General features: G+C 42.9%; 1 protein-coding gene across 1 annotated transcript; it reads left to right on the top strand.

The window, feature by feature from the left end:
- Window positions 1-1504: 1504 nt before the first annotated feature.
- LOC118830195 (prolactin-releasing peptide receptor-like) lies at window positions 1505-2578 on the top strand. The gene has a single exon (XM_036737101.1). The coding sequence runs from the start codon at window positions 1505-1507 to the stop codon at window positions 2576-2578; it is 1074 nt and encodes a 357-aa protein (XP_036592996.1).
- Window positions 2579-22971: the final 20393 nt, after the last annotated feature.

Raw genomic sequence — 22971 nt, forward strand, 5'->3', positions numbered from 1 at the left:
AGTTAGTTAAGCATCAGAGATAGGATCTTAAGTTAACCCAAGTCTTCTGACTCCCAATCCAAGAATCTTAATAATTTCCTACTTTGAGAATAGCAGATGTAATAGCAATAAAAAATTTTTTGACCTAGTTATTTTCACACAAAGAAAAATTCACTTGAATTAGTAAGGTAAACATGGATTTATGTTTTGGGGCTGTCCTATGAAGGACCCTTAGGAATCTCAACACACGCCACTCACCTCTCTTGCTATAGGAGGAAGGTCTGACACTTCAAGGAAGATGTGGCACAAGCAGACCTCATTAATGATCAAGTGCCTCTAATTTTCCCTGACATTTCTGACTTATAGGCCTCACTCAACTCAGCCATATGTTGATTTCGGGTGGATGCGCCAAGGCTGGGGCGGGGAAATGTGTTTCTTTGGAAAGATAAAAGATTCAGTTGAACTGACCCTCTGGTTATAGGAAAGAACCACAGTAACTGTGGGTGGGAAATGACACCAATTAAGAGACCGGCTGGTAGCACCAACTGTTTCTTTAGTCTAATTTCTGCTTACAGGCTCCATTTTCCAAATCATTCTGAGCACGTGCAAGTACCTCCCTACATCAAGCCGATGTTCTTTTTATGACATAATTAGAGTGCTCGGAGTATTTAAACACCCAGATTGCTAGCTGCCCGGAAGCCCCGATGATGCCCCTCTTTTTTCCTCCCTCATTCCTTTCCTCTCTCCCTCTCCGTCTCCCTCTCTCTCGCCCCCCCCCCCTTTGTCTATTAATGTGCACGACAGTCCCGCAACATGGTATTATGACTGCCTTCAAAACACACACGCTAAACCCGGCGTTCCTCTCAATGCAGTCCAAATCCATCCAAATCCACCCCAGCACTAAGACAGCGAGTCCCCTCTAGTGGCTGAAAGCTATGTTCTCATTGGATTTCTGTGGCGGTACAGACAGGGGTTGGGGTGGGGCTGAGGGAATGGGGGTAGGACTGGCCGGATGGTTTTCTTGGCTCCCACGCCCCTATTGGGCATTACTCCTCCCCAAACTTAGTGCTTGGAGTGTACGCTTAGGTTCTCCCTCTTCGTATATAAACAGAAAAAGCTAGGCCCCTGAGTGCGAGGGGTGAGGCAGGACCCGTGCATGGAATAATTTAATCGCTTAAAAATCACTGCCACGTAAGGAGATACGTTGAGTCCTGGGCAGCCAACTGGGGACTAGCTAACTTCAAGTTCCGTCTCCACGCCTCTCTCCCTCCCCACCCAAACGCGGAGTCTGTCGCTGAAGAGCCGACGCTTTCTTCACTCTCACCTCCAGGGTGAGTCGGCTAATCTGGGGTGGTCCTCGCAGCCTTGGCAGGCGCCCGGGTTCTCTAGCTGCCAACTTCCACGGAGATGCCGGAGGATCAGAGAGGCTGTCGGCGACTTTGTAGGTCCAAGTCTTTTGGAAGGGAGTAGCTTTCCCGCGCCGCGCCGTCTGGAGTTTAGACGTGGGCACTCCGAGGGAACAGAGATGACCCCGGATAATCGGACTTCGCAGAGCCTGCTGTCCGCCCTGCACCCGCGCAATGCCAGCCCCCAGTTCGCGGGGCTGCAGTTCGTACAGTCTTTCAAGCCTCTCATCATCCCCGGCTATTCACTCGTAGTGTCTGTCGGGGTCGTGGGCAACTACCTTCTCATCTATGTCATCTGCCGGACCAGGCGTATGCACAATGTGACCAACTTTCTCGTGGGCAACCTGGCCTTCTCGGACATCCTAATGTGTGCCACCTGCGTGCCCCTGACTCTGGCTTATACGTTCGAGCCGCGGGGCTGGGTGTACGGCCGCTTCCTGTGCTACTTCGTGTTCCTCATGCAGCCTGTGACCGTATCGGTGTCTGTGTTCACCCTGACGGTCATCGCGGTGGACCGCTACCACGCCACTGCTCACCCGCTGCGCCGCCGCCGCCTCAGTGTCCCCGCCTGTGCTGGTGTGTTGGCAGCCATCTGGCTGCTGAGCTGCGCCCTGGCCGCTCCCGCGCTCCTCCACACCTACCACGCCGACTTCCCCGAGCTGCACTTCGCCATCTGCGAGGAGTTTTGGTTTCACCGAGAGCGGGATCGGCTGGCCTACGCCTACAGCACCCTGCTGCTCACCTACGTGTTGCCCCTGGGAGTCATTTCCGTGTCTTACCTGCGCATCTCCGTGCGCCTCCGCAACCGCGTGCTCCCAGGAAACGCTACGTCGCAGCAACAGGCTGAGTGGGACCGCGCCCGGAGGCGCAAGACTTTCCGCCTTCTCGTGCTGGTGGTGGCCGCCTTCGGGGCGTGCTGGCTCCCCCTGCACATCTTTAACCTGGTCAAGGACTTGGACATCAGCCTCATCGACAAGCGCTACTTCAACCTTCTGCAGCTGCTCTGCCACTGGCTCGCCATGACCTCTGCCTGCACCAACGCCTTCCTCTACGCCTGGCTCCACGACAGCTTCCGTTGCGAACTCAAGAAGATGTTCTGTTGGAAACGTTGGTGGCGGCGGCGCCGGAGGACGAAGCGCGTCCAGCCGGTGGACGGGCAGCCAGCGTGTCCGCTCGCGACCGTGGTCCTGTGAGGCCGTGGGAGAGGTGGGGGCGCACGAAAAGTTGATTCCTCCAACGCTGGGCTGAGTAGACGGTTAGATTGAACCAACCCCGGAGGGGCCGGTAACATACATACTGCTGTTGCCGTCCCTCAAACTCAGCTTTTGCGCCCCCAGGTTCCCTTAGCGCCTGTCCCCCTAGTGAAATGGAGGTTAAAAAAACCCAACTCATTTTGAGGAAGGACCTCATGCCTTTACCACCTCTGTCCATACGCTCCTAACCCGTTCTCGTTTCTTTCTTAGCGAACGCACACAGTATTAGCTGATCTGCCCTCGCTTTCTTCTCCAACCAACTGAAGATCCCCACAATGATTCCTCCTCTGCGCCTAGCACGGAGACACCATCGGTTCTCTCACACCGTCAGCTTTGGGGAGCCCAGGACTCTCAAATCCAGCCACCAGGGAGCTTTGGGCCGAAGGAGGTGAAATGTGAAGAGAGCGTGAGAGACGGTTCACGAGCTTCAAGAAAGAACGAGGCTGGACAGCTACTCTGCGGTTTGCCTTTCTCTCCTTCTCTCACCCAGACTCTCAATGAACACCTGGCTTTCCACCCGCTCTGTACTGTACAGAAATTGCAGAGAGCTGACAACATCTAGGTGTGCATTGTCACTAACAATGGTCAACTCTGCTTTATTTCCGAATGAACAGTCTCAGAGCTGTACCTTCCTCCCTCTCTTCCCCTGCCTCTTTGGTCACTGCTGAAAACTTTTTGTAGACAGAGCTCCGAGAGCCGCCTAGTCAGTGCCACGGTTCTCTTTCAGTTATCAACTTGAAACTTTTGCTACTGGGTGAGATTTTATTGGGGTGGAGGCAGAGGAATGAGAGATAGGGATTTTCAAAGAGTTGCCAAGCTGGAAGCACCATGACCAGAGTTCTTCTTTTCCTGGGAAGATGCTCCTTGTCCAATTTCTGCCAGGTGAAGTCAGATGTGGGATCCACAAGCAACTTCTTCTTCCGGAAGGGCTGGGACAGAGTGAAAACGACAGATAGACAGACAGTTCTTCCCTGCACTAAAGTGCTTGTTTATATGGTTGCAAATTTTTTTTTCTCTCCACCGGCACAGACCCTGCTGATTAAAAAAAAAATTAAACTTGCTATCTGTCTTATACTGCTCAGGCTTCTGTGGTTTAGTTCATTAAAGCCTCCATTGATTGCCTAAAAACTACTTACTAGCTTTTATAAGGAGGGAACAATTATTACCTTCTAGTCTCTGCTGGAAGTTTTCAAGCCAAAGCTTCTGTAACATGTCCCACCTAGCCAGAAGCCTCTCTGTTTTACTTCTTAAAGGCAAGGGAAGGAAGTAGGGATTGTTAGCAAACTTCTTGGATAACATAAGGTGGTCTAACCTTTAGCACTGTGTCATTCCAAGCAAGTTAAGTACCCTCTCTTGCCCTCAATTAACTCCATTTCCAAACTGAGTTATAAGGGCTCCCTTTTCCTTTTGTTGCTGGCTTTACTAAAATGTTGAGAGAAGACTTCCCACAGACTTAGTATCCCAGAAATCTGAGGATGGAAGGGACCTTGGAGATTATTTAATCCAACCTGCGTATTTTGCAAATAAGGAAAGGAAGATGTAGAGAGGCGAATTTCCTTTTGTGTCCTGTATATCAGGTCATACAACTGATTATTGGCTGACCTTGGATTTAAACAACTAGGACCTACTACTCTGTAGTTCCCAGCTCAGTGCACCTTGTGGCTTGTAGTTTAAAAAGTGTAAAAAATCAAACATTACATATAAAGGTACACTTCCTCTGCATAGAATGAAACCCATAAGCCAGATACTGGTGTAAACATACTAAAGTTAGAAGAATGCTTGATTCTGATAGAAACATTCCAGATTAGGTAGTCTGGTTTTTATTAATAATCATAAGCCTGTTGTGCATCAGGTGATGCTTTTTGGTCACAGCAGCTTAGTAAGACCATTTACTAAGATCTGTGAGAGGAAAGCAGGGAGGGGTTGTTCCAGCCTACATTGGTGGAGAGATTGCCTGCACTGAGGAAATTATGGATGCCTGATGTGTTAAAGGAAATGTAATTATTTGTGCATTTTATCACATTTCCCCTATTAGATTATGGGCCTCAATAGAGCTTATTTAAACTTTGTATCTTCCTTGTGCCTACCAGGGTGCTCTTTGCAAGTAAGTGCTTAATAAATGTTTGTTGAATTTGATTGCAAATATCTTAAAAATAAAGGACTTTTCCTGTCTGGCCATAAGTCTGGTTTGGTAAGTGAGGTGACAACTATTTTTTAAGTATCTGATTCTATCTCAGGGTTATGTGGTTGAGAGATAATAGTTTGGAGGAAAGTGCTGCAGAATCCTGTTTTCCGTTGAACAGCTCAATTGCTCAGTGATTACTGGAGGGCTGACTTAGGGGAGCTGATGTGCAAAACCTCAAGGAAATATCAGGGAAGCTGACTGAAAAACAAAGTGCTGAGAAAATCTCCTGCTGTCATCAGGAACTCTAATGGGAATTTGTGCTTGATTTTATAAAAAAGGAGACAAATACCTCTCTCAAGTCCCAAGAATGGCTTAGGATTAGCACAAATAATGAAGTAATTGTAGTATTTGAATTCACACTGTTCATTTCCATTGGGTTGAAACCCATGACCATATTTGACATAATAACTTTATTCACACTAATCAGGTCCTGGCTGTATTTATGTAATAAACACACATATACTGTGTGTTCTAGACAACCTGGACAATTCATCTTTCCCCAAACTTGGAAGGCAGCATGGCACAATAGAAAGAATAATATGATTGGAGCCGTGGGATCTGGATTCAAATCCTACTTCTCTAGGTCAGGGTGGGAGAAGGTAGGTTGTGATAGGATTACTATCTACTGGGGTTTCCCCTCTGCCTCTCCTTAGGTTAATTCTTGCTTGGAAAGCCCTGAAGCTGTCCCTGGGATTTGATAGGTACAGGAGACTAAGGTTCAAGTTGAGCCTCCATTTATGTAGCTTCCTGACATTGCTTCCTGGTCACTTAAGGGTTCAGAAAGGCTCATCCGTATGAAATCAAGGCCCTTCAGATTGGGCAGATATTCCAAGCCCCTCTCCCCCATTATCATACCTGCCCTGCCATATCACCTTCGTCATTTTACTACTCTGATCTTTCCTTTATTCATCTTTAAAGTGAGACAATTGGACTAGATAACCTCTACTATTGCTTTCTCCTCTGAAGCTATGATCATGTGCTTTATACTTCATCCCACCACAGTTCACAATGTTCTGGAATATCTTCTCCCTTAATCTCCACAATATCTACAGAAATCCTACCCATTCTTCCAATATCATCTCCATGGAACTACTCCTAATTAGCCCAGTTAGAGGTGCATCCCCCCTTTCAATTTCTTTACCAGTTATTCATGCCTCTCTTATGTCGGCAGTATATCACATCCCCCTGCCAGATAAAGCTTGTTGGAGGAAGAGACTACACCTAGTCTTCTGTCCAACCTCCACAAGTACAATGCCTGTTGACTGAGCATAGAAGGCACTCAGAATAAATATTTGTTGACTGACGATGACTAATGCATAGGACAATGAATACGCTCTATTAACTCATGAGCGTTCTTTCTAGTATAGTCTAACCCAGACAAGGGAAATAATGTTGAAGTCAAGGTGCAGGGTGACTTGCAGATGTAATGCAGTGATCTCTGATTCTTCGAGGGAAAGGACAAGGTTTCTTTGGTGGTTTAGAAGAGAAGAGTACAGGAAGGAAATTGAATTTGCATAGCAAAGCAATATTAACCAAGAGTAACAGGAGATAAAACAATGTGGAAGATTTAAGCAAAGTCACCGAGAGGGACCAGGATTTTGGGATGGCTTGAACTGTCATACAAAGACCAATGAAAGGAACATGACGCATTTTAAGGGAATTTAGCCTGGAGAAGGGAAAACTGAGTTGAGGGAGAAATGAGGTAGAATAGAGCATGATAGATAGGCGATTACAGCAGAGATACTAAATTTAACTTCTGGAAGATAGAGCTATAAGTTACGGGCTATAAGTGAATGTTTCTGAAGGACAGATTTCACCCCGTTTTGTGTGGTCCCAGCCTGTGAAGACCTTCATGGTGGAAGGGAAGCCCAAATCTGTTGGGGTTAGGGTTGGGGATGACCAGTTGTAAAAGGATCACTATCTATCAGAGTTCTTCCTTCTCTAACATATGGGCTAGGTTAGTTCTTTGCCTGCAAGGCTGGGAAGATCTTCCTGGGACTCGATGGATTCAGGTAGTGAAGGCTCAAGCTGAGCTTCCATTGACACAGCTTGCTGGAGGATGGATTGGAGTGGGGAGAGACCTGAGGTAGGGACACCAACCAGAGGATTATTACAATGGTCCAAATGTGAGCCACCAAGACTGGTAGCTATGTAATTGAGAGAAGGGGATGGATATGAGAGAAGTAGAGAAGGTAAAAATGACAGGACTTTACAAAAGAATGGATATGTGGGATGAGAATGAGGAATTGAGAATGACACCAGGGTTTAAGCCTGTGTAACTGGGAGGACAGTGGCACCTTTAACAGTTCCCTCAATAGGCAAGTTTAGAAAAGAAGAAGATTGTTGGGGAAAGTTAATGAATTCTGTTCTGGACATGATGGGTTTTCCTATAGGAAATCCAATTCAAGATGTCTAAAAGACAGTTGGTGATGTGGGACTAGAGTTCAGAAGGAAGATTGGGATGGCATAAAGCTTTGAAAGTCATCTCATGTAGATTATAATTGAACGCATGGAAGCTGATAAGAGTTCTAGTGAGACAGTATTGAGGGATAAGGGAAGAGTACCCAGGATAGACTTGTGAGGTGCACATTTTTAATGGGCAAGACATGGATGAAGACACATTGAAGGAGACTGAGAAGGAGCTGTCAGACAGATAGGAGAAGAACTAGGAGACAGCAGTGTCCCAAACACCTTAGAAAGGAGGCAGTAACCAAGAGATGATTAACAATGTTAAAGATTGTAAAGAGATCAAGAAAGATGAAGACTGGGTACAGCTAGGTGGCTCAGTGGATAGACCACTGGCCCTGGAGTCAGGAGTCCCTGAATTCAAATTCAGCCATAGTCACTTACAAGTTGTGTGACCCTGGGCAAGTCACTTAATCCTGATTGTCTCCAAAAAGAAAGGAGATGAAGATTGAGAAAAGGCCATTAGATCTGGAAATTAAGAAATTAAGATAACTTTGGAGAGAGCCGTTTCAGTGAAATAGTAAGGTTGAAAGACAGATTGCAAAGGGGTTAGAAGAAAGTGAAAGTGGCAGACATAGAAGCAACTACTGGTTGTGGCTTTCTTAAAGATTTTATCCCAAAAGAAGATGAGATATAGGATAATAGTTTGGATTAAGTGAAAGTTTTTTTAAGGACAGAGAGGAGACATGGGTGTGTTTGCAAACATCGGGAGATGGTCAAGTAGTTAGGGGGAGAGAGAGGGAGAGACAGACGGATAGCAAAGAGACAGACAGACAAAGAGACAGACAGAGAAACAGAGACAGACAGACAGACATAGAAAGAAACAGAGACACAAAGAGAGAGACAGACAGAGAGTCAGAGAGATAGACAAAGAGAGACAGAGACAGACACACACACAAAGAGAGAGAGAGAGAAAGAGAGAGAGAGAGAGAGAGAGAGAGAGAGACAGAGAGAGACAGAGATGGAGACAGAGATAGAGAGACAGGAACAGACTGAGACAGAAAGACAGACATAGAGAGAGACTAAGGCAGAGAGAGACAGACAGACAGACATAGAGACAGAGACACAGAGAGAGAAATATAGAGACAGAGACAGACATAGAGAGAGACCCAGGCAGACAGACAGACAGACAGACAGAGTCAGAGAGAGACAGACAGACAGACATAGAGACAGAGACACAGAGAGAGAAATATAGAGACAGAGACAGACATAGAGAGAGACCCAGGCAGACAGACAGACAGACAGACACACACACACACACACAGAGGGAGACAGAGAGAGACAGAGAAAGAGATAGAGAGACAGAGAGACAGACAGAGACAGAAAGACAGAGAAGATGATAGAGGTAGAAAATATGCTGGAAAATATGGGATAGGGACAGCAATGGAATCAAGCATTGATATAGAAGGGTTTGTCTTGGCAAGGAAAAGAGTCACCTCTTCCTGTGAGACAGGGATGACAGAGTATATAAAGGGGAGGAGGTTTGGTTGATGTGACATGAAGAGGAGGGGAGCTCTTAGCACATGATTTTTTCTGGAAATATAAGATGAAGTTCTCAGTAGAGAGGGTGAGGTGAGGGGTTGCTGTGAGAGACTTGAAGAGGGATGGAAAGGTTTGAAAAAGTTGCTGTCATAAGTGGGATAGGGAATCAGTTAGGAAGGTATAAAGGAACTGTCTTGCTGCAGTGCTCAAAAATTCATTTATAGTGAGCTCAGGACAGTTTTCTAATTTCCCCCAGCTCCATTCAGCAGCAAGTGAATAGGTATGCCAAAGTGGATGACTAACAAACTCTCACCATCTATTATTCTCTCAATCCCTGTGATATTAAATTATCCGCTGCCTGAACCTCACTTTCCTTACTCTTATCCCCATTCTCTTTACCTCTACTCCCTCTCATACCTTCCTTTCCAGTTCTGCATAGTCCTTTCACTATGCCCTCTGGAATTCCTGTTTCATAACTAAAAAACTTCCTTTCATTTCAGACGTTTTCTTCTCATGCGTCTTCTACCTTCTGCCACTTTCAGAGAACTGATTTCTCTGACCATCTCCTACAGCACGGGCCACACCTTCTCTCATTTCTCCATCGTGTTGCCTCTTGGTGAGGAGTCAGACATGTTTCTTGCTCTGCACTGACATTCCAGACTCTTCCTTTGCAGGTGGCAACCTTTCACATTCACAGCCCCATTGTTATCCTTTAATCCTCACTATTCCTTTCCCCACATATCTGGTCAGTTGCCAAATGCTGTTTCTACCTGTGCCTCTCTCTCCCAGACACTGCCTTAGTCCAGGCTCTCATGCACTTTTGCCTGGACTGTTGTAATAGTCTACTAATTATTCTACCTGCCCCAAGTCTTTCCCCTCGCCTGTCCATTCTCTACACAGACACCATAATGATTTTCTTGACACTCAAGACTGACCGTACCACTTTCCTATTCAATAAACTTCAGTGGTTGCTAGGATCAAATTTATATTCTTCTGTTTGACATTTAAAATACTTGACCTGGATCCAACCCACCTTTCTGGTCCTGCTCTTCCTCACATACTACGTGGGCAAGCCAATGAGGTCATCTTGCTGTTTCTCAAACATGACATTCCATTTCCCATCTCCACTGCTTTGCACTAGCCATCATCCGTGCCTGTAATGCCATCCCCACCTCCATTTCTGCCTCTTAGAGTCCAGCTCTAGCATTACATACTTTGTGAAGCCTTTCCCGATCCTTCTAGAGTCAAGTACTCTTCTCAAAACTATCAACCTCATTTTTATTTTGCCTATCATTTACCTCCATTTATTCATGTTATATATAGATTCATGTAATATATAGATTCATTTATAGATTATGTTTGTATATACATGTATATGTATATATGTGTGCATATCTATTAAGGGTTAGATTTTGTGTATAACTAAAACAGAATGCTGAAATAAGGGAAAATAATTCATGGCAACCCACATGATTACAAAATAGAAAAGGAGGCAATAGTGTTGCTGATAAGCTGCAGGACTGTGTGACAGGAGACCTCTGGATGTTCTCAAAAACAGGAGAAGAAAAAAGGACTTGTGTCAATATTATGTCAATTGAGGAACAATACTTTGGAAAGAGAAGCCAGGGTTTGTTCAAGGCCATAAAACTGGGGCAATTTAAGAGCATTTTGTGGTGTCTCACAGGCCACCTGCATGCATGTATTCATGCACGTATTCAGGATATTGCATGTGACAATCAATAAACTTCTCATTAACTTGAAACAGTTTTTGCCTCCTGATTTTTACAACCCAATTCCCCCCTCCCCCTCTCTTTCCATTTCTCTGTCTCTCTCTTTCTGTTTCTGTCTTTCTTCTCCTATCTCTCTCTCTTTCTCTGTCTCCATCTGTCCCTCTCTCTGTCTCTCTGTATCTCTCTCTCTCTCTGTTTCTCATTCTCTCTCCATGTTGGGGCAGCTAAATGGCACAATGGATAGAACACTGGATCTGGAAGACCTGAGTTCCAATTCAGCCTCAGACACTTATTAGCTGTGCAACCCTTGGCAAGTCACTTAACCTCTGTTAGCTTCAGTTTCCTCAAATCTAAAATGAAGATGATGATAACACCTACGTCCCAGGGTTGCTGTGAAAATCAAATGAGATAATAATTGTAAGTGCTCAGCACGCTACCTGGTGCGTAGTAGGCACTATATAAATGCTAGCTATTATTGTGACTCATATTTTATCTCTCCTGATAGAATATAACTTCCTTGAGGGCGTGCACTCTTCCATTTTTGTCTTTGTATTCCCAGTGTCCAGCACGTACCCTCGTGTGCAGTAAGCATTTAATGAGTACTTCTCAATGATGCCTGGGCTTTACCCACTGGACATGAGGGGAAAAGTCCAGTGTTGGACAGGAATGTGGTGATTGAGGAAGAAGAACCAGCTCCTCACCCCTAACGCCTTGCTTCCCACCTCCTGGAGCCCTCTGGATTTGCCCTAGCCATAATCTGCTATCTCTCTTTCTATTAATAGACATATTTCTAGCAAAAGTCACATTAAACACTTAACCTCCCCTTCCTCTTCTCCCAATCACATTTTAACCTAATGCAATCTGGCTTTCACCTTGCAAGCAAAATGATTCTCTCCGAGGTTGTTTTAATTGCTAAGTATGAGGACTTTTACTAACTTCTTATTCTTCTTAACCTTTCTGCAGCTTTTGACATTTGGATTGAATTGGGTTGATTGTCCCTTCCTCCTGCATATTCTCTCTACCCTCTACTTTCTGGATCCTATTACGTTCTGCTTCTATTTCTACATGGCTAACCACTTCTTCTTAGGCTCCTTTGCTCTACAATCTGTCATGACTTGTTCGCTAGATATCCACGTTTACTCATGAGTATATGCCAGGGGTCTGTCCTAGGCCATCTTCTCTTCTCTCTCTGCATCTTCTGACTTGGTGATCACAAATTTTCCATTATAATCTTTTGTGAGGTAACTGTCGATCTGTACATCCAACCCCAGTCTCTTTGTTGAACTTTATTTAGTCCTGCATCATTAACTGATGATCCTAGCTCAATAGATGATAGAAAATAGGACACCAAGAAATTTTCTGCAGAAGCACTGGACAGTGACAGATGTGTGTGTTCTCATGTAGCGCAAATGATTGCTTGATGGCTAATGTTTTGAGCATCTACTTTTGGGTGGAGGAAGTAGACTTTGAGTCTCCTAGTTGGCAGGGAATTCAAATTTAGCTTCTAATTTAGAGAGGGAGTAGTTTACTAGGCAGTTTCTCCAGGATAATCCCAAATTCTAGAGTTTGGGGATGAGACTTTTTAGAGAGAGGGAAAAGGAACAAGTAGCATGTTACTTGGGCAGCTAGGTGGCATAGTAGATATAGTGCCAAGCTTGGAATCAAGAAGACTCATCTTCAGTTCAGATATGGCCTCAGACACTTACTAGCTGTGTGACCCTGGGCAAGTCTCTTAGCTCTGTTTGCTTCAGTTCCTCATCTGTAAAATGAACTGGAGAAGGAAATGGTAAACAACTCTAGCATCTTTGTCAAGAAAAACCTACATGGGGTCACAAAGAGTTGGACGTGATTGAAATGATTAAACAATAACAAGCATGTTCCTTAGAGGAAGATGCAGATAATCATGTAATTCTTGTAATCATTATGTGAAAAAAGCATTTATTAAGCATCTATGATGTGCCAAATAGTATCTCATTTAATTTGCACAACCACCCTATACGGAAGGTGCTATTATTATCTGTATTTTACCATTGAGAAAAGAAAGAGGGAGATAGTGGTTAAGTGACTTGCCTAGGTTCACACAACTAATAAGTGTCTAAGGCTGGATTTGAACTCAGATCTTCCTAACTCCTTCACTCTGTCCACTTTGCCACTTAGCTGGCTACTGCACCACCTAGCTACCTAATTCTGTAGTTATCAATACCCTCTCCCTGATGGCTTTCCCTGGGAACCCATGGTTATCACTACTAGATAGTGTTGGGAGTCATCAGTGGCACTACCGTAAACCTCTGATAGGCCATGTGAGCTCCATTAGCTTCTTTAGAAAAGCTAGAAAGGATTCTTTTGTAACCCCTAAGTATATTGCCTAGGCAGGAGGTGGAAAATGAAAATGGAAGGATGAGAATGGATATTTAAAATAAAATTTAATGCTTAATTTAATGCTAATCTAAGAGTGAACAAGCTAACTAAGTTGGAAAGGAGTAGAATGCTTCCAACTCTTGGATGAAATGAAATGATGCTAAATTGGAAGCACATTGGGATAGACTCAGTCAGATCCTATGGGTTTTGGATGAAACAGCAAGCTGGTTCAGAATGCAGGATTTAACTGTTGAGCCAATACTTTCAGCCAAATCTCTGAGAGGGACTCACTTAGAGGGGAGGAGAGAGGAGTGGAGGGAAAGGGAGAGGAAAGGAAGAAAGGGATGGGAAAGGAGGAAAGGAAGTGGAGAAGAGACCACTACTCCCCTTGGTCATATACATGTGAGCTGTTATTTGCTTTCTTCCTGTTAAGTACTGTTTTAGTGGATGTGTGGAGAATTTAGGTGAGTTTTCTTTCGGTGGTTAGGCCATTTGGGAAAGGGAAAGGGTAAAACTGTTACAGGACAAAAAGCTGTTGCAATGCAAAAGGTAGCCAACAAATTGTTTAAGCGTAGAGGAAAATTGATACCTAGAGAGGGACAAGAGAAAATATTCGCTGTAGAGCAGGGTTTCCTAACATTTTTTGTTCATAGAACCCCTTTGTCAAATTTATAGACTCTTCAGAATAAAGTTTTTTAAATGCCTATGATAAAACACATAGGATCACAAAGGAATCAATTATATAAAAATATAATTACATTGAAGTATAATTATTAAAGTACATTTTAAAAGTCCACAGACCTCAGGTTAAGAACCCCGTGCAGAGGATTATTTGTTATATGTAATTTTAAAAAGCAGCTCAAAAAAGCTTTCTTTTCACAAGCTATCTGCCTAGACATTCAAATAGCTTTGTTATACAAATCCCTTCTCAAAATGGTATTTTAAGGTAGGATATAGGAATAGAATCCCTTTCTCACCTCTATACCTAGATACCTGAATTCATTTTAAAATGTAAGCCCCCACTGGGGGTGTGTTGTCCTAGATCATCCTCTAAACCCATAACGTGATAACCCATATCATTAAGAACTTAATAGAGGCTACAGGTTCATAGATTTGGAGCTGGAAGGGCCCATCATGGTCAGCTTTCATATGAGCATGAGTTCTGCTTATATACTGCATTGGAATATTAATTTCTGAACCTGGAAAAATGGAATAGTAGAAAGATCATTGGGTTAGGAATTAGAGGATTTAGGTTTCAATCTTGACTTTGGATAATTCACTTTACTGGGACCCATAGTGCAAAAATATTTATAGCTCCTCTTTTTGTGGTGGCAAAGAATTGGAAACTTAAGGGGGTGACCATCAGTTGGGAAAGAGTTGAACCAAGCATGGTATAAGAATCTAAGGGAATACTATTGTGTTATAAGAAATCTTTTACATGATTGTACATGTATAACCTATATCAATCAGTTTGCTTACTGTCTCAGGGAGGGTGGGAGGAGAGGGAAGGAGGGATAGAATTTGGAACTCAAAACTTAAGAAAACCCAACAAATGTTAAAAAATATTTTTTCCATGTAACTGGGGGAAATATTATTTTTGAAAAAATAAATGATAAAAATGATGGCTTCAGAGAAATTGGAAAGACTTGCACGAATAGATGTAGAGTGAAGAAAGCAAAACCAGGAAAAAAAACCTTATACCATAACAACAACATTGTAGAAATAAACAACTCTGAAAAATTTAAGAACTCTGATCAATGCAAGGACTGACCATGATTCCAGAGGGTCAATGATGAGGAATGCTACCCACCTCCTGACAGAGATGTATTAATGTGCAGAATGAGACAAATACTTTTGAACATGATAAATATGGAAATTCATTTAGCTTGACTATGCCTGACTCTTGCAAGAGTTTATTTCTCTTTTTTTTTTTCTAGTGGGGTGCAGGGAGATGGGAAAGAGAGAAATAAATACTTGTTAACTGGAAAAAAAAATTAATTTAAAAACAGAATGTAAACTACTCAAAGGCAGGGACTGCCTTGCTTTTTGAATTTATGTGTCCAATACTCAGCACATCCTAGCTCAGAGTAAATACTTAAAAAATGTAATTTCATTTTTTTTTAAAAAAGACAAATGATTTTCCTTTTCTGGGTATCAGTTTCCTCATCTATAAAATTCAGGGATTAGGCTGGACTACTCGTCTACCACCTTGAGTCTTCCGAACTTGTAAAATACCATGCCCATTTATAGGAATTTGTCAGTCCCTCAGGAGATGGTGTAATGGATTGAGTTCTAGGCCTGGAATCAGGAAGACTGAGTTCAAGTCTTGCCTCAGACACTTACTAGCTATGTATCCCCAGCTAAATGACATAACCTTTCTTAGACTCAATTTACTCATCTATAAAGTGGGGATAATAATAGCCCCTACCTCCCAGGGTTGTATGACGCTCAGATGAAATATTTGTAAAGTGCTTTGCAAACTTCAAGTCTATAAAAGTGCTACTATTAATATATTTTAACTCCTGATATATAACACCTAGGCAAAGGTTTTTTTTTATCCTCACAACAATCCTTGGAGATAGGTGCTATTATCATCCTCATTTTATAGAGGAGGAAATTAAGACAGACAGAGATTAAGTGACTTGCCCAGATTCACATAGCTAGTCAGTTTCCGAGGCCGGATTTAAACCCAGATCTTCTTTCATTGCAGGTTTAGCACTCTATCCACTGTGCCACCTCACTACCTCAATATATAGGAAAAGCAGGGTGCTATGATGGAAGGAATAGCAGCCTCTCAGTTCAGAATTCAGGTTTACATTTTGACAGTCTAGTCACAGAACTTTCCTGAACCTCTGTTTTTCTATCTGTAAAAATGGGAATGATGCCAATTGTTTCATCCCAGAATAATTGTGAGCATCAAACAAGATAATGGCTCTGAAACTACCTGTTAAACCGGAAATAACCATGTAAATAAATGTAAGCACCATTAAAGGACCTCCAAAATGTCTTAGTCTTCTGCACCATCAAGATGCAAGACTCCAACAGGAATGGAGTAACTCGAGAGTGCCTTGGGGGCAGAATGCCACCAGCCCCTGGTACCCACATGCCCCAGTCTCCAGTCCTTTCTTTCCATGGTCAGTAATACTTCAGAACCACCTAACATAAGACTCCATATGCAGTATTACTGTTCTGGGTATAGAGAGATAACACTACTGGACGGACAATGCATGGAGTTTGAGTTATTTCTTCTAGTCATGGTGATGAGTTGTGCTGAACCATCCTCACTCTCTGGATCCTTTTTCCTTTCGACCAATGGCATGCATTCACCAGATGACTAACAGTTTCTGATTCGAAGGCTTCATAGGCACGCATTTAAAAGAAGGCTGGCCAGGATGAGGGGGATTCAGTGTAACATCTACAAAACCTAGCTGAGCTAATTTGCCTTCTAGGAAATTGGACCTCTGGCACTGGCTTCATTGAGCCAACCAGCCACAAAGTAGTCAAGTTACATTGCCTCAGAGAAATCACAAATCTCTGCCAGTGTGTCTGGCCTACCCCTCTCTTGTACAGGCCCTACCCTGAATGTCTATACCTGTATGCCACTGGGAAGGTGACAGATGCTTTAGCTTCTTGAATAGAGTGTTTGTAGAAATCACAGGTGCATGAGCAATTTAGATGGAAATACAATACTAATTGGGATGCTCATCGTGATAGCCAGAAGGTCTTCATTTGGACCACAGATTACCACTTAGCTGAGGAGGCCTTTCATAGTTAGTGGGGGCTCATGAACTCTGTGGTTTTGGTCGTTGTTTTAACAGCTGCAGACCCCAGAGTACATTGAACCTGGGGTAACTTCTAGGGGATCCACAAGTCAGATGGATTAGATGCTACTTGGATCCTGTTCGAGTTTGTGAATTTCCTAAGGTAAAAGTTGGTGTCTTTTTTATGTTTGTATCTCCTCCAGCACAAGTATTGTGTATCCATGAATAGATGCTGTGTAAAGGGTTTTTTATGTTGGTCAAAGAAAGTTATTTGAATTTTTTTAAATTTAGAAAGAAAAAGTATCTGTTTCTGAGAATTTACCCATTAAGATATTTCGGATCAAAGATTCTGTCATTTAAAACTCTGAGGCACCTGATAGGCCATCTAATCCAACCTTTGTGATTTTAAAGATAAAGAAACTGAAAGCTAGAGAAATGAATGACTTAGTTAAAAACATATTTAAGAATTAGTTAAAAGTAAAAAGGCTGAAATTCAGATTGAGATCCACAGACTCCAAATCTAGGACTCTTGCTACTCCACCAAAACCTTGTAAAACATCATTACTCAAATGGAACTGAATGATCATCTTCTAGTCCAACGCTTTTGTTTTAGAAATGAAGAGATTGAGGTCCAGGGAGAAATGACTTGTCTGAGGTTACACAGATAGTTTGGTAGACAATTGGTGCGAATTAAGTGCATCTCTCTCTTCCTCTCTCTTTATCTCTCCGTCTCTGTCTCTGTCTGTCTGTCTCTCTCTGTCTCTCTGTCTGTCTCTCTCTCTCTCCCTCCCTCTCTCCCTCTCTGTCTTTGTCTCTCTCCTCTTTATGCTTCATCCTCAGAGGTCGAGTTATTTTAATTTGCTACTTTGAAATCCCAGGCTCATTTCAGACACTATTAAAAATGGAAGACACTTGTTAAGCAGCCAATAGAAAAAAAACCACTGGCAAGTAATTGAATGGAAAGCCACAGATTGGTAATTTTCTTTCTTCACCATATCACAGATCAATGGGGGCAAATCTGGCTGTAAATTCTGAATTAGTAAGCAATGCAGTTATCTTTGGCACATATCAGAGTTTGCCAAGCAGCATTGTTTGATGGAACTGCCTTGGACTTAGAGTCAGGAGGCACAGTTTGTAAAAAGATAAACATTTGTTAAGCATCCCCATTACACAAGGCACGGTTCTAGGCTCTAGTGACACAACGATGAAGTAGGTCAGTTTCTGCTCTCAAAAAGTATATATATATATGTATATACATGCTAATGGAAGAGTTTGCAATCTAGTCCTGGCTCAGCCAATGGTCAATAATAATTAACAAGCATTCGTTAAGTAGAATGGCCATCAGAAAATGATATTAGCTGGAAAATTCTGCACCTTCTCTGAAGGAAGGTTTGCATAAGAGTTTACCGCTTTGCTGTCCATCCAGTCCTCCAGAGAGGAAAGGAACTGAAGATGCTGAGGAAGTGTTGAGAAACAAAGCTGAATCAGTCTTCGTGATCAGGAGACTTCAAGTGGTGAGTTTATATTGGGGGAGTGGGGGTGGGGGTGGGGGAGAGGCATGATGTTGACAGAGTGGAAACCAAGCAAAGCACTGAATCACTGTGTGAGCTTGGATAAATCACTTCCTCTTCTGCGCTCTTATCTAAAATGATTGAATGAAAAAGCGCACCACCTGCTTACTACGGGTCAGGCACTGTGCTAAGTTTTGTGAATACAAATAAAATCAAGAAAAACCATTCCTGCTCTCAAAGAGCTTACATTCTAGTAGAAGACAACACTTAGAGGAGGGTGTTGGTCAGCAAAGAGTCCTTTTGAAAAGGGAAGTTCTCGAGAATGGTAATTGGAGGCAAAGAACAATTGACTGACAGGCTCTTACAATGAACCAAATCTTAATTTAATTATTGTTCTCAGAGCTAGGGTTGGAAAGTGAGTGGAGTGGGGTATGCGCACAGGACTAGGAATGACGATAATTGCGAAGGGGCATGATGGGGTTGAACTTGGTGGATGCACAGCAATCAGAGCCCAGAATCACCAGGGTGGGACCTGCGGGTGAGTGACAATGGATCTTTGTAATGTTGAAGTAAGGAGCATCCTTGGCATTTTGAGCTAAGGGCAGGAAAGCTGAAGACAGAGAACTTTGGCAGAGAGGGAACAACCTAATTACTTTACCCTCAGAAAACCCATGCTGGAGAATGAATAAATTGATTAGTGGTACAACCAGGCACATACCCCATTAAGCAATAAGATTAAGTAAAAGCCCCTGGAGTTTCTTGCATGGTCTCCGTGCCTTAGGGATGATGGAAGTGCTAAATCTATGGATATTCTATTAGTCAGATGGGAAACCTTGCCAAAGTCCCAGTGCTTTTTACAATTACACAGAAGAAGCATCTTTTAAAAGCTGGGGCCTGGTAGTCTTTGGGAAGTGTTAAGAAGGAGGGGCAGGCAGCTCCCCCATAACACCCTTACTCTTATCCCCAAGCTTTGTCTGTTGCCAACACAAAAGCAATTTTTGCTAAAAGTACATTGTGTTCGAAATTCTGGCATTCAATACTCTGATGGCTCCAAAGTGGATGTCAGCGTGGCACCAGATGACTTTGTGTAAATGCACCGCATTTTCATAAAAGGAAAGTTTTCATTGCAAAGTACTTTGAAAATACAAAATGCCATGTATGTGGGGTAGGGTGTTGGGGGGGAATGAATAATTGCAGAGATTTACAAGCTGGCTGTTTGTTCTTATAAGCCCATAGTAAACTCGATGCAATTTAAAGGGCTGTTATAACTTTCTTCTTTCTCATTCCTTGCTTTCTGTTCTTTTCATTAAAGTTTCTCATAACTGTGCCTAGCATTTTAATAAAAGGAAGCAGGGCAAGCTAACTAGAGGCCCTTGAAGGAGTCTTGCAATAATCCAGTTGCTAAGGAACAGGACCAGGCAAGTTAATTTTGTTGGCATAACATCTTCTCATTATTTAATCTAATACAGTATTCCCTTCATCTTCTTCTCCCCTTGTCACAGAAGTCAGGAGGAGCCACTAATTGCTATATCAAGGTTGGAAACAGCCCTGTCCAGGTCTTATGTAAATTTCAGCTGTCTGGGTGAGAACCGGAATCCTCAATTTTCTTTATTGAGATAGCCCCTTAAATTGAGAGAAGGAAAGGAGAGAGGACTCCAAACCAGCAGCCTTTTGCTCAGTTAAACTCTTGGTCTTTTCACACCCTTTCCCTTTATGACCACAGAGACCTAGATGCAAAATTCCTCAGCTTCAGGGTCTGGGGTGGATTCATTCCACTATTTAAAGCACAGATGAGGTTTGGATAGCTGGTGGAGCAGGAGAGTGTTTCAGATAAAGCAAGCAAAGGCATGGATAGTAATGAACAGAATGAGCTTCATTCATTTGGAAAACGACAATGTTGCTGCTGTTGCTACTGCTACTACTACTATCACCACCACCATCACTACTGCTAGCACTAGTACTACTACTGCTGCTGCTACAACCACTACTATCACCATCACCACCACCACCTCTACTACTACTACCACTGGCACTACCACTACAACTCTACTACTATTATTACTACTGCTGCTGCTGCTCCTACGACTACTACTGTCACCATCACCACTGCCACCACTACTACTTTCCTGCTTTCCTACCTACCTTACAGAGGTATGAGGATCGAATGAGATAATATATGTAAAGAGGTTTGCAAATTTTGAAGTTTTTAGCTATAGTTTTTTGGTTATTATTAGGGATAAGGGCTAGGCCTATGATTTTGTTCTTAAAGGGAACTCCCCATGAGGAAACATCCTTTGCTAATGTAAGTCTATGCCTTCTTGGTAACTTATAGTCTCAGAGAGTTGCCTAGAGCATCAGTGGTTAAGTGACTTGCCCAGGATCATACAGCCAGATTGTTTAGATTTGAATCCAGGTCTTCCTGGCTTGCAGGCCAGCTCTCTACCCACTACTTGATATTGCCTCTCTAGCTATTATTGTTAAGACTACTATTTATGGGCAAGTGAAGGAACTGAACCAAATAGTGTAAAGGGAAAAATAAGGTTGCATAAATAGGATGGGGTCAAACTCTAGAAAGTCTCAAAAAAGTAGGCACAAGGAACATGTTGTGGTCTGTCCTTTGTTCTCAAAGAGGACCATGACATCAGGAAGGTGATGCCATGACTTGCAAGTGAATTGGATTTAAGTGAGGGAGGGCTGTGCAGGGTCACCAGCCTCACTTTCTGCTGCAGAGCCATCTGGGTCCAGTGGCCAGAAATCAATCAGGATGACTGGAGATGGCCCCTACAAGGATAGAAATAGGATAGAAATAAGGAGCCTGTTCCAACACAGGATGAATAAGGTATCTGTAAGCTATGTTGGGGTTTTGGGGGAAGTGGTTTCACAGAATATCTGTGTATTCTGAGGGTTAAGGGGACCTGGATGTCCTGAATAGGTCAGCTCTAAAATTCTGTGATGCTTTTCCTTGAACAAATTATCCCCTTGAAAATAGCGTATGAAATTTAACCTGACAGGTGAAATCCAGCAAGTGTTCTCTTCTGAAATTTAATTTTCTTTTTCTTCTCCTAGTGCTTGCCTCTTTTTCCATTTCCTCTCAGATATATGGCCTCTCTCTCTCTAGTAGTAGTAGCAGTAGCAGCATTCTCATTTTAAAAATTTCTCATTTTACAAATAAATGAAGACAGTGGTGGGTATATTGGGGATGGGGTGGATTTTTCCAATGGCATCTGTGTAACTACTGAGGGTTAGGTTATAATTGCCCTGAGGGGCTAAGTTCCCTCAAAAGGGGGAAGCTGGGAGCATGCTGGAATTAGGATGGAACTGAATATGAAAGTACTCCTGACTTCCCTGGCTACCCTTTCCAGCACTGGCTATACTTTGTCTCAAATACAATGACTCCTTATTTGTAGCTGAGGACTCGGGATACACCTGCTCCTCATTGTCCTTCTAGACCTTCTCTCAGCTGCCGCTACTCTTCTTAGGCCAATGCTATCCAAAATAATCACCCAGTTCAGAAGCTGTTATTTATAAATGTTTGGTGTCTACTTTCAATTGGGCTCTCACTATAGCAAGGCAATCCTTCTATTCCTTAGTCAGTTCTCTAGCCCGCTCAACACAGTGGCTGTTCCAAACCTTTTTGTCACTGCTTAAGCCTCCCACGGCAAGCCTGCCCTCACTCGCTCAACTGAGGATCTAATAATAGTTAGTTAGCTAGCATTTCTATAGCACCAGTAAACAGCACAGTGCCAGGCACTGTGCCTAGTATTTTTTTTTTTACAAATACGGTCAAATGAGATAATAATAACCCCGCAAGATAGGTGTTCTTATTATCCCCATTTCATAGATGAGGAAACTGAGGCTGATAGAGGTTAAGTGATTTGCCCGGGGTCACACTGCCTGTGTGTAAGTTTGCATTTGATTTCAGGTCTTCCTGACTCCAGGTCCAGCACCCTATGTACTGTGTCACCTAACTGCATCAATTTACATTTATCCGTTCCTCTTCAAAAGTCCTAAGCCACTCTAATAGGAAGGTGACTGGGCTCTGCTGGCTGTGCCAACAGGGTGCAAATCAGCATTTTTAACAGACTACAAGGGCTTTGAGGGTGGTCTTGATAACAGATTATATACTATCTGATGACAAGCCTGCTTAGACATGAGGAGGCTCATCAGTAGCCACTAAGTGATGATATTTTTGGCCATGGTAACTCAAACCTGATTAGATTTTGCTCAGCCTCCAAGCCTGTTAAGATCTTTTTGGATTTGGAGTCTGTCATCCAATGTATTAAATGTTCTTCCCAATTTCATGCTGTCTGCAAATTCGATAAGCCCTCATCCAAATCATGCATAAAATTGTTCAATAGAACAGGTGAGTGAAAATGGACTTGTTCACCAAAATCCAGAATACAAGAATTAAAAGGCTGGTGGGACACCAAGCAAACCAACTTGAAACAGTAGAGAATAAGTTTGTGGGAATTCAGCACCTTAAGATGATTTAAGATCAGTGACTTTGATAATTTACTGGGTCAATGATTTCATTGATGTGAATATTGTCTCCATTGGTATAGATGGCAACTCATCCATTTTTTTTACTTCTGTGAGATTCTTGTCCATATCCCCACTACCTCCTACCTTCACCCCCAAAAGGTCTGCCTACTTCACTGGAGGTCTTCCTTTAACATTTTCTGGGAACTGAAGCAGCACGTGGTTGTTCTTTGTTGATTTTTTGCTCCTGCTTCATGAGTTGCTCACAGTGTTTTCTAATTCAATATGTCCTTGATGTCTTTTATGCCACTTTTTGCACAAAAATCATTGTAAGTAATATGCTGAAGTCTACTTACACCCA

The sequence above is a fragment of the Trichosurus vulpecula genome, chromosome 8 (genome assembly GCF_011100635.1).
Source record: "Trichosurus vulpecula isolate mTriVul1 chromosome 8, mTriVul1.pri, whole genome shotgun sequence".
NCBI lineage: Eukaryota > Metazoa > Chordata > Mammalia > Diprotodontia > Phalangeridae > Trichosurus > Trichosurus vulpecula.